The sequence below is a fragment of the Vicia villosa genome, linkage group LG5 (genome assembly GCF_029867415.1).
Source record: "Vicia villosa cultivar HV-30 ecotype Madison, WI linkage group LG5, Vvil1.0, whole genome shotgun sequence".
NCBI classification, from domain to species: domain Eukaryota; kingdom Viridiplantae; phylum Streptophyta; class Magnoliopsida; order Fabales; family Fabaceae; genus Vicia; species Vicia villosa.
In genome coordinates this window covers 121921176-121933754 of record NC_081184.1, presented here as the reverse complement: position 1 = coordinate 121933754, position 12579 = coordinate 121921176, and the positions used below count along the sequence as shown (strand labels likewise).

The 12579-nt window shown below is 35.0% G+C and overlaps 2 protein-coding genes across 2 annotated transcripts; both read left to right on the top strand.

Annotated features, from left to right (window-relative positions):
- Nucleotides 1-9999: 9999 nt before the first annotated feature.
- Nucleotides 10000-11358, top strand: LOC131605308 (uncharacterized). The gene is made up of 3 exons (XM_058877681.1): nucleotides 10000-10587; nucleotides 10788-11087; nucleotides 11191-11358. The coding sequence occupies exons 1-3, from the start codon at nucleotides 10150-10152 to the stop codon at nucleotides 11356-11358; spliced, it is 906 nt and encodes a 301-aa protein (XP_058733664.1). The 5' UTR covers nucleotides 10000-10149.
- A 280-nt stretch (nucleotides 11359-11638) lies between these two features.
- LOC131607175 (uncharacterized) lies at nucleotides 11639-12579 on the top strand. Its single transcript, XM_058879199.1, has 2 exons — nucleotides 11639-11853; nucleotides 11934-12579. The coding sequence occupies exons 1-2, from the start codon at nucleotides 11659-11661 to the stop codon at nucleotides 12366-12368; spliced, it is 630 nt and encodes a 209-aa protein (XP_058735182.1). The 5' UTR covers nucleotides 11639-11658; the 3' UTR covers nucleotides 12369-12579.

Here is a 12579-nt window from a genome sequence, read left to right as displayed (position 1 = left end):
GGTGGTGTACCCGGTCATGCAGAGCCCGCTAAGCCCTGAACCTCGCACGTGGTCGTTAAACCACTGAGCTGCTGGTTTAAACAGACCGAAAATCTTCCTGGAGTGGTTCACCATTTTCAATGGCTCTCTCTCCTGTTAAAAAAAAAACAAATAAGCGAGAAATAAACGGTAAAATTATAAAAAATGGTGACAAATAAACGGCTAAGTTAAAAAAAATACCTCTCCCTCCCAGATCCGCCGAGCGACGTGATCCTGGTAGTGAATCAGCAGGGAAGTGTCAAAAGGCCCTCCCGGAAAGCTATCCACCTCCTGCTCCTCCTGCTCCTCCTCCTCCCCGACTGGAGGGTCAACATCCGATATGACCTCCTCCTCCTCCTCATCCTCATCCTCCTCCTCTCGCTGGCGGGAAGAAGATACCCGAGCCAGCCTACTCCTAGAGCCTGAGGCAGATGAACTCTCCACCAAGTCCTGTGGAACGCGGACACGGCGTCCCCGTCCCTGGGTCGACGCCAGCTGCGCCGCCGCCCGCTCGCGTCTAGCCGACGCAGTCTGGGACTCTCTCCCCTGTCTGATGCGTGCTGGCTGGTCTGACATGATCATGTAAACAATCGAAATCGATTAATATGCGAGACAAATGAAAAAACAAAAAAAAAATGAACTTCTGGTACAGTTCGGAAGTTCATTTCCGAAAACTGGGATGGAGGTGTTTTCGGAAATGAACTTCCGAAACACCCCCACGCAGAGCTTCTCTGCAACCTCCAATGGCAGACCCAAAAACCTAAACCAAATCCATTTTTTTGCCTACTAAACATCCTAATATCAGTACTAAGCTATCTTAATGTCATTTTTTCAGATTCTAAACACCCTAATATAGTTTAATCAAATAGATCTAAAACTTGAAAAAACAATGATAAACTTACCAATTAGTGTTTAATGATGAGTTTGGTTGAGTTTGGAAGAAGAGTTTGGCTACTTCACACTTGCTTCTGCAGAAATTTCGCCTATGGAAGTGTTTGATGATGATTAGGGTAAATGATTTGGGGGAGGGGGAGAGTTCTGCTTAATCTGCAGAACGCGTTTTATTTCGGAAGTTCATTTCCGAAATTGTAGTTTCGGAAATGAACTTCCGAAATAAGACATTTTTTTCAAAAAAAAAGGTGCTTTCGGAGATGAACTTCCGAAAACACCTTTTTCATGCATTTCGGAAGTTCATTTCCGAAAGCAGGGGTATAATGGGGTTTTCACCAGAGGTGGACTAGAAGATAGGGAGGTGGCCAAAGAATTTCTCAAATTTATTCCATTTCATTCCGTTGCATTCCATCATATTCTAAAACACTAGCAATCGCTCCTAACTCCTCCGGTATATATCAATTTATATTTTATTATTTAGTTTTGATAATTTATATAATTTTATTTTAATAATTTAAAATATTAATTTTATAGTTAATACATTGATATTTTAATTTGTACTTTATTCTTTAAAGTTTTGGGAGATTATCTTATTTTATTATTTACAATATATGTTTGTTAAAATTTAGGACAAATTATAGGTTCAACATATTCATTGTTTAACAAAATGAAGTATTTTAATTAAAGAATAATTCACAATAGAGATAAGAGACGAGGACCAGATAGAGGTGCTTGAACTAATGACGAATTTGAGGTTCAATTATTTTTCTTGGTGAAGATGAGCATAAAAACCAAAATTTATTATAGTTGGATTTAGAGACGGTGAAAATAAAACTATCTCGGTCTCACTTTGTTGTCATGCCTACTTGACACGTTTAACCCGATTATCATAAACAATTACGGACTTACGGTAGGGTTAGAAAGAAAAATGATTTCCTTAATTAAATTGAAACTCTATTCTTAAAAATTAGAAAGTTTTAAAATAAATACTGAATTTAAATCCATGCATAAGAAAACAAAAACAAAATCAGAGAAGCAGTTGAAGTCGGAAATGTATTCAAGCACCTATGTTATCGATACATGCTCCATCCCCATGCTGTATACTAAATTTAAACGTATAAGTCCAAATCTTCCTTTGCTCCAGCTATTTATGTCGTACTGGTAGTTTTTCAATTAAGGCTCTTTTGGGGTTTGGACTTTTTTGAAAAAGTGATAACCAATCAATCACAATAGACATAACACATAACGAGAAACCCAAGAGAATCTCAGTCCTATTGTTTGTTCTTGAGAGAGATAAACACACACACACACACACGAGTGAGTGGTACGTTTTAGATGCTTTTATATTCAATTCTTATATACTTACAGTATTTTATTATTTCACCTTGACTTTATTTATCATTTACTCCTAACTTGTTTATTTTTATAAACATCAATGCTATAAGCAATAATCAAATTAGCCATTATAAGAATTTCAAACTGAAACTAACGTTGAAGAAGACTATGCAGTAGTAATTGACAAGATACAGAATCTAAATGCTTGGCCTTAAACGGCACGGACCATTATATTTACTATAGTACTCTTTAATGAGTGACTGACAAAATGCATGAAACATCATGACAAATGGAGTATATCTTGTTATGCGTGACTCCCCTACAAAACTTGCATTCAAAAAGTCTCCTCATCAATGGTTATTATTATTACTACGTTTCATTTATACTTAAGAGTGGTGGTGGTAGCTCAATGGAGGATGCCAACAACAACGACAACTCATCTAAGAGGTGATATACATCTAAACATACATGTAAACAATAATATTATAATCAAGTTAAATATATACTAAAATAAAGTTTAATTACTTTGGAAAACTTATAGAAATAGAAATAAGATGAAAATAACTTGAGGAATCATATAAATTGTTGGGTTAAATATATTTTTAGTCTCTATAAATATACGACTCTGCATTTTTAGTCTCTTAAAAATTTTTCTTCAATGAATGATCCTTATAAAATTATTATGCACCTAGTTTCAGTCCCTACTGTCAAACTAATGTGTATTTTAGAATGATTATTTTGCAGACATGTTTATAATGTTTTAAAAAGTTCCTGGAAAAAAAAGAAACTCAAAATTTAATTTAAGTTGAGATTTTCATTACTTTTATCATTATTTTTTGAAATTTAAAAAATTCATATTTAATTCTTCTCGTTTTAAAAAATTCTAAAACTTGGTAAATAAATATTTTACAGTATTCTAAACATATATAAAAAAAATTATTCAAAAATTTAAAAATTAAAGGGTAATTAAACAGTTTTTAAAATTTTAGAAAATAATAGGAACTGAAATTGCATGCATAAAAATTTTAGAAGGACTGAAGGAAAATTTTATAGGGACTAAAAATGCAGGGTCACATATTTATAGGGACTAAAAACGTATTTAACCCTAAATTGTTACTACCTCCAATCCTATTTATAAGAAAAAGTTCACTTTTTAGATACATTGAATAACTAATGTATTTGGACAATATATTGTCTAGATACATTAATCATTCAATGTATCTAAAAAATGAACTATTTCTTATAAATAGGAATAGATGGAGTATTTTTTAAAGTTTTTCAAAATAAATAGTTTTACAATAGTTATGTCATTAGGTAAGTTCATTGGTCTATATTAAAACATAAATTGAAAATTATTTAAATAAATTCAAATGAAATAGGCTTTTAAGTAGGGGAATATGTCACCAGACTTTCAAACCGTTAGACTTAGACATAAAAATAAGACTATATGATAAGCTACAAATCAAAGTTAGACTTTGGTCTCTTTAACCATATCAGACTTAACAAAGCCAAGGTCGACCAACTTATTCCCATCCCTAATGTGATTGAAGGTGTGATGTTTTATGATTTATAAAATGAAGGTGAAAAAAATACAAGAATGGGAGGTCAAATTATGTTGACATTTTATTAAGATCGGTTATCAGATTCTAGTTGAGAATTTGATTTAGAGTTTGATAGATAGCAGCGGAAGAATATTGAATGGAAGTAAAGAATAGAGCAAGACAACACACAAGCAATTTATCATGGTTCCTCTTACATATCAAGAGTAGTCAAGCCCCTTTACGATTCTAAGAGATTTCCATTATAACCGAATTTGATTACAAGTTACTCAAACACACAAGCAAGAGACTTCTAATGCTCAAACACACAAGTAAATGAATTCAATGATCTAGCACACAAGCAAGAGACTTATGATTGCTCTAACACACAAGTAAGAGACTTTTATAAATGCTCAAGCGCACAAGCAAGAAACTTCACAAATGCTCAAGCACACAAGCAAAAGACTTCACAGGTCAAGCACACGGGCAAGAGACTTCTAACAATCTATCTAACAGATAAATGATAGTGATAGAGTGATATTTACATTTGATATACAATCAGAGGTGAAAACATATTATAACACATAAAACTCTAACACTTAAGAACTTCTAAGAAAGTACAGTGGTAAGAATCTCTAAGTTAGCTTGTACTCTTAGTTTTGACAATGTAACTTCTTTTTTTTCTTGTCAAGGTGCAGTGTGTAACACCCTGGATTACCGCTTACCCCGCAGGGCTTCCGGACTACCAAGCATGTCACCAGCTTAATCAATAATCCCCCCTAGGTCCGCTTACCGGCTGCCCAGAAAATATTGTTTTTGCCTCCCGCAGGAATCGAACCATATACCTAGGGGTTAAGTACATATTCATAGCAATTCCTGCTACCACTTGACCATATGGTCAATTGGTAGCAGGAATTGCTATGAATATGTACTTAACCCCTAGGTACATGGTTCGATTCCTGCGAGAGGCAAAAAAATATTTCCTGGGCAGCCGATAAGCGGACCTAGGGGGATTATTGATTAAGCCGGTAACATGCTCGGTTGGCCGACACGGTTGATGCGTGCAGCGGATATCAGGGTGTTACATTAAAAAAGGCGCCTTTTAATGTAAGTAGCTCAATTGGTAGCAGGAATTGCTATGAATATGTACTTAACCCCTAGGTACATGGTTCGATTCCTGCGGGAGGCAAAAACAATATTTCCTGGGCAGCCGATAAGCGGACCTAGGGGGATTATTGATTAAGCTGGTGACATGCTTGGTAGGCCGGAAGCCCTGCGGGATAAGCGGAAATCCAGGGTGTTACACAGTGTTGTATTTATCTCCAAATCTCCAGCTCGTTTTATAGAGTTCCATGAAAATGTCGTTGGAGAGATCTTCAAGCACAAGAGAGTCGTCGTAGAGAGGCATCAACTAGGGGTGATCGTATCCGAACCAATCCAAAAGGAAAACCGCAAACCGAACCAATTCAAACCGAAAATCGCAAAAACCGCATTTGGTTTGGATGATTTTGGATGATTTTTGGGCCAAACCGCATGGTTCGGTTCGGTTTGCGGTTTTCATTTCACAAAACCGAACCAAACCGAACGGAACCGCATATTTAACTAAACTTTTGAATTTCTATAATTAATTTATTATATTTCCAATCCAGTTGCAATATTGTACACTCACGTGTGACTCACTATTCCTTCATTCTTCCTTCCTATTCAACATTTCAACTTTATTCTCTGATTTTTCTCTCTCATTCTAGAGAAGCATTTGGTGTATATGTAGTACTGATAATATTTAGTCCTGAAATTATAATGTTGTATTAATATTTAGAACTGAAGTTATTTGATACTTGTATATGTAGTATGTAGTTTATTAGTTAGTATGTAGTTTATTAGTATGAAAAACTGTTTATAATATGTAGTATGAATAACTGAATTTATATTAGTAATTTAGTATGTAGTATATGTAAAATACATAGTATGATACTGTAAAATACATGATACACTTATACGGTAGTAATTTTGGTGTAAAATACATGTATGGAAGAATGAATTATTTTGGTGTAATTAGTATGAAAAACTTCTTTTTAATGGTACTGTAATATATGTAATATATGTATGGAAGAATGAATTATTTTCCTTTTTTTATTTCAGTACATTTTTATTTTATGGTGTAAACCGCGGCCCACCGAACCGAATCTAACCGCATTGGTTTGGTTTGGTTTGGTTTGGATGACTTTTTAAAAATTAATCAAACCAAACTGAACCGCATGAATTTTTATCTCGCGGTTAGGATGACTTTTATTCTCGCGGTTAGGATGACTTTTATCTCGCGGTTAGTACTTTCACCCCTAGCATCAACAGATTCGTTGCAAAGCTTCTTTAAATGGAAAATGTTTTTGCAAGCTCATTTGAACTTCCTTTGCTACAAAAGGAATTATCATTTGCAAACGTTCATGCTTCTGCAACTTTCTACTGAGTTATCACGTCATCAGAACAAGACAAATTGGCCTTAGAGTTTGATAGAGACGTGTCATGAGTTCCTTGGTTTTTGAGCTTTGTCCGGGTTTAGGTTTTGATCCTTTAGAGTTTGAGTCTTGACTTCTGATCCTTCAGATTTTGACTCTTTAGAGGCTAGCTTGTATAGAGTTTGGAGACAATAAATTCTGACCATCTTGACCAAAAGCTAATTCTTCACAATTTGATCTTTAGAATCTTCCTATTAAAAACTTCGCTTCCAATGTTCAGTGCAATTTTAGAACTGACTTTCAATTAGTATATTGATCTTTGTACCTGCACACTTGAACACACATTATACTACCTAGTTGTTCATCTAAACCCCAGGGATATGGTATAAAGCAATTTTGTTCCAACATAAAACATCTACCTTTAACCTTAATCATATGTATATGACAAATTCATTATTTTTTAGGTGGAATCTATTGAATTTTTATGTTGTCCTCAATGTGATGTGCATATCTAGTTTGTAGGAGGGTTGAGCATAGTAGTTTCCTCCCTAAGGTATTGGTATACAATGTTAAATAATGGTATGAGTTAAGAATGTTACTTATAGTCCATGAAGATAAAAGTATGCTCTTAGTAATCAATGTTAGATGTGATTTTCATTTATTATCTGGAGAGATTCGTTGACTATAGAGATGGATGTTATACGCCTCAATCTATCTCAATAGTTGGTTCTAAGAAGACTTCAAATTTGAATCTTTTGATGTGTTTGATTTGGACAATTGAAAGATTATCATGAAATTTGGTGAAAGGAATTATGATGAGCTGATTAAAGATGAAACTGATTTTCCCTTTTTATGACACATTGTTCCATATGGAGGCATTCAAGGATCATATGGGAACTCAAATGCCACAATATCTTACTAGTAACCACAATTTTGCAACCATTCATAAGTAACATAAATGGGCGAATTCTGGGGTAGTGCTTACAACATATTCATACTCGTACCCACATACTGAGCGAATTCTAGAGTAGTATACGCCTTCCTTCCTAGGCCACACAAGTATACCATTGGTGAGTAACCCAAGTTCATAACTCCAAGAGACTACACAGATACACCAATTTTCGATGAGTAAGGTGGGTAACCCAAGTGATTTACGACTACGTGGCTACACAAGCACACTTGTGGTTAGTAACCCAAGTGTATAACGCCTACATGGCTACAAAAGCACACCAGTCATTAACACAGGTGTGTAACTACAAGTGCACAATGTATACATGGCTACACAGGCACACAAATCAACAACTCAAGTGTGTAACAACAACGACAAGTGCTTTACGCCTGCGTGGCTACACAAGCACACATGTGGTGAGTAACCTAAGTGTATAATACCTACATGGCAACTCAAGCACACCAATCAATAACACGTGCGTGTAACGGCAAGTGTGTATACGCCTTATTTGACCCCCACAAGCACACTTCTCGATAGCTCCAATGTGTAACAACAAGTGATTTACCACCTAGTACCTTAGACCCACTCCATCATTCAAGCATAACAAACGATACCACATTCGAACATTCAACCGAATCGAACGAACAATAAGGAAAGAAGTGAAAAGACACTGAAGTATCCACTATGTTATAATGCTTTATGTTACTTTCACAATGCCAAAGACGACATCTTATTCCGAGTTACATAACCAAAATTATTTTCAAGAAAAGGAAATATAAATTTTCAACTTCAAAGGCCCGATTAGCGAGCTCCAGTGAGGTCCAAGCGAGATCTTCCAAAACTGAACTTTTCCCTTAAAACAGGTCTTTCACTTAGCGAAGCACAACGAGCTCCAAGCAAGGTCTCGTTGGGAAAAGCTACTACTCGCCTAGCGAAGTTGCCCAAAAACATGAGTTTTTTCTGTGTGAATGCTTGCTTAACGAGCACTGAGGTCGCCTGGCCAGCGAACCCATAAACTACAAAGGGGCGTGTTTGAAGGCTCACTTAGAAATATGAATTCTCGCTGAGCGAGGATGGAAAAAAACAGAAAGGCATTCAGACACGAACCCAACTCCAAATCTTACATGCAATCATTATATTAGAAACAAAAACACATATTTGACATGAAATTGATGATAAGCAACACATTTAAACACATAAACATGCAATTGACATGATTTTAGGAAATTTTCACATCCCTCTCATGATCATACAAAATCCCTAATTTCTACGTTCTAGCTAAAGACTCACCTTGCTTGATGAAGAATTGTTGGTTCGGAAATAAGGTTGGATGAATAAAGGATCAGAGATTTGAATGGGTTCCTGATGCATGCAAGAGATGTAATGAAGGTTGAAGATGATTTTGCTCCAACTTTTCTTGTTCTCACGTGTTCCACCCTTTCCTCCTAAATTTCGATATTTGGAATGAAGAAAATGGATTGGAAATGAGGAAATAAGTTCAAAATTATAAAGTTCCACGTATAAGGGTGAAAGTACTAATATGCCATTTATCCACTTAATTGGTCAATTCCTAGAGGACATTCCAATTAGCAGAATTTTTGCACCACTAATCTCCTAATTAATTACACTAATAATTCATTAGAGTATTAATTAGTCAATAGTTGTACTAAAGCATTACAACAACTATTAGATGAATAATTTTATGTAATTTTCAGACTAAATGTTGTTTCTTATTTTCTTTTGTATCATTTCTAACTTACGTATTTTATGAAAATAACGTGTCTTATGGAATTTTCTACTATTATCAAGTGTTATGTCATATGGATGGACTTTATTAAACATTATATGATGCGTTTCATAGAGTTTGAGTGTTAGAAATGAATGTAATTGTATTGAATTGTGTCACAATTTGTTTATAATTAAAAAAAATTATCAAAAAATATTTTTTATTTGAAACATAACCCGCAAAACCAATCCATTCCAATCCAACCCTAATATGAACGAGTCAGTTTTAATTGATTTTGAATGTTTAATTGCGAGTTGGATGATGAATCCAACTCATTAAAGTTTGAATGGATCGGGTAACGGGTTAGGTCAAACCTGATCCAACCCAACCCGTATATACACCTATTGACCTCTTGATTTTTTATTAATTTCAAAACAATTTATTTAGTTTAATTTTTAATATTGAAAATAATCACAAACTAAAATTTGTTAAATTGAATTAAAATTATATAATTCAATAATATTCATAATTTTTTTGTTAAATATTTACAATACACTTGCTAAAACCTCTTTCACCAATTATGAATTAGTCCCATATGATATCCAAAGTATAAAATACTTTGAAGAAAATACTAAAAAAATTTAAATTTAAGTAGATTATAAATTGTGCATTGATTTTCTTTTAAAAAAAATTGTTTTTCCAACACATACTTTATTTTTACTATTTATACATTGACTTTGTCAATGTAAACATAAAAAAAAAAATAGAATGAAATAAAGTGAAAGTGATTAAGTAAAAATTTTGATTTCACAAATGAGCATCATCATAATGAAATTCAAAACATAATTTCTAGGTAATTAATGAAAATGCAAATGAATAAGCTACCGACTAAGGTAAGTGAGAGAAAACAAGAACATTTTGGGGAAAAAAAGCAAACAGAAGCCAGAAAAGTCATTTTCAAATTCCCATGAAGAGGCAGTACCCAACGTTGGGAAATAAATAACAGGCACGCAAAAAAAGCACACACACATAATAATAATAATAATAACGCTGTTATTGTTATCACACACACCTTTCATTTCAAAATCTCTGTTCTTCCTCTTCACGAGGTTACTTCACTTCTATTATACTAGTAGCGCTCTTAACCATTAACTCTCTCATTTCAAACTACAGTATATCTCATCTTTATTCGTTCTTGTTTGTTTCATTGCATGGTAGAAGTACAGTAGTAAAAAAATGTACACATCATCATCAACAAGAAGACCCAAATGGCATCAACATCCACCTCCTCCTCCAACACCAAGAATACTTCACTTCCCTCGCCGTCCTCGCCGGAGACTCCCTTTCTCCTCCTCCTCTTCTGCCCGGAATGACCTCAAAATGAGTAACAACAATAACAATAGTAACATGTTGGGGTCGTTGTTTGATAGAGAAAAACGTGCACCTCCGGTGAATGTTCCAGTAGTGCTGTTGGAGGAAGAAAGGAGGAGGGAGAGAGTTGTTACTGAGAGTGGTGATGGGTTGGAGGAAGAGAAGTGGAAGTTTCAAGCGGAGATGTTGAGAGCCGAGTGTAATTTGTTGAGGATGGAGAAGGAAATTGCTGTTAAGAAGCTGGAGAGGACTCGTTCGAAAATGGAACGGACTCTAAGATCTGTTGTTCATACCCTTGTTTCTGTTAGTTCACTTTCCTCTTGCACTTAGAAAAGACTGTCAGTATTTGTGATTATGTTTTAATTTATTATTTTTTTAAATTATTAGTTCGTGTTTTCGGTGTTTCGTCCTCCATATATGTTTAGTACTGTTTCTAAATTTATATGAATGTTTATAAGACTGGTTTGCATGATTTGGTTTTTAACTTAGAAATTGTAATGTAGGGGAGAATAAAGATTTGTGAAGGAAAGAATATTGACATGGTTTTGGATGAAGAGATTCATGAGTTGACGGAGAAACTTCAGAAGCTGCAAAAGAGATCAACGGTTAAGGATTCTGAGAGAAGGAAGAGTAACAAAAATTTTGACAAACAAGTTTCTGTTCTGCAGAGACGGCTCGAGAAGATTGGAGGACCGTCCGATGGAATATATTTAAGGGAGTTTGAAGAGATGGAAAATGTTAGTTTGTTAGTTAGAAGAAGTGGAAGGTTTGATGATAGTGTTGTTGCCAGTGGAAAATTGAATGTAGGTGAAAAAAGTAACCACCATGTGTTTGCATTATTGCTTAGGTTGTTAATTTATCTCTTGTCTTTTTTGATGTTTGTTTCTTATGGACTTTTTTGAAAAGGTTGAGATTCTAAGAAAAAAAATGGAGGGATTGTCAAAGGGGATATTATTGGAGAGAATGGAGGAAGAGTACAATTCACTGCTGTCCACTGCTAGTAGCTCTCTTGCTAGTTCTGGTTCAACTTCCAAGAGAGTTGAATTTCAACTACCTCATCAGGCATGTTCTTGATTTCTTTGTTCTAAGTTGATTTCTTTGTTGAAAGATTTTAAATAACGGTCGCGGTAACGTAAAGACTTTTGCGATTTTGGTCGGTACAGTGTTGCAATATTAATTGCAGTCGTCGCATTGTGAATTAACCACAATTTCTTTTTCACCATAAAAACATTGAATAACCGTATCAGTATCAACAACTTCCGATATTGTTTTGGCGTGGCCGTTTTCGTGTAACTGAGTTAAAAGAATGATATCAATTCTTATCAAATTATATATTTTCCAATCATGTAGGAAAAATTGTCATGTGAGGGGAACATGTGTTCAGGACATTGTAAGACTATTGTAAGAAAAATAGTGGAGCAAGTTAGAGTTGAGACAGAGCAATGGTCACAAATGCAGGAGATGCTTGGTCAGGTGAGGGAAGAGATGGAAGAACTGCAGGCTTCACGAGATTTCTGGGAAGATCGCGCCCTGCATTCTGATTCTCAAATCCAATCTCTACACAATGCGGTAAGATGATAAAGTTTATTCTCAATTCAAACATCTTAGTGTTTTCTGTTTACATTAACCTCTTGTTTTCTTTCGCACAGGTGCAAGAGTGGAAACAAAGAGCTCTTTCGTCCGAAAGTAAGAAAAATGAGCTTGAGGAGAAACTTTCCACGCTCAGTGGTGATCTCGAGAGGTTTAGGATCGAACAGAATGCAGTTAAGGAGACTAAATGTTTGGCGATTCCCTTGGATACGCAGAACGAGTTTGAGAAGCGAATAGTAGTTTGCAGCATGAAGGAAAATAATAGTAATGTTGCAGAAAACAGAAAACACAGTAAGGTTTTAAGGAATGGAGAGAGAAAAACACATGATGCTAGTGTTAGAGGTGGTTTACTCGCTCCAAATCGATCTCCCTTTCGCGACATTGGGAACAACTCATCATTGTTGACGAGGCAGCAGAATGGCAAAGCAGTTTTCCCTTTGCATTGCCATCTTTCTTCAAATGCTGAGAAAACTTATCGCCTGAATGAAAACTGATCAGTTCTAACACTAAATTACATGTTCTAACGTTATCGGGTGAAGAAGGCACACAATGATTTAGGTGTTTCGTGTTTTAAAATCGATGGTTCGGGACCTGTCATGTAATATGTACTATGCTTAGGATGTGTATGGATAACTCAATTAAGAGATTATTGTTGAGTTCTTATGAATAAGTTTTAATTCCTACAGGTCATCTAGAGCTGCATAC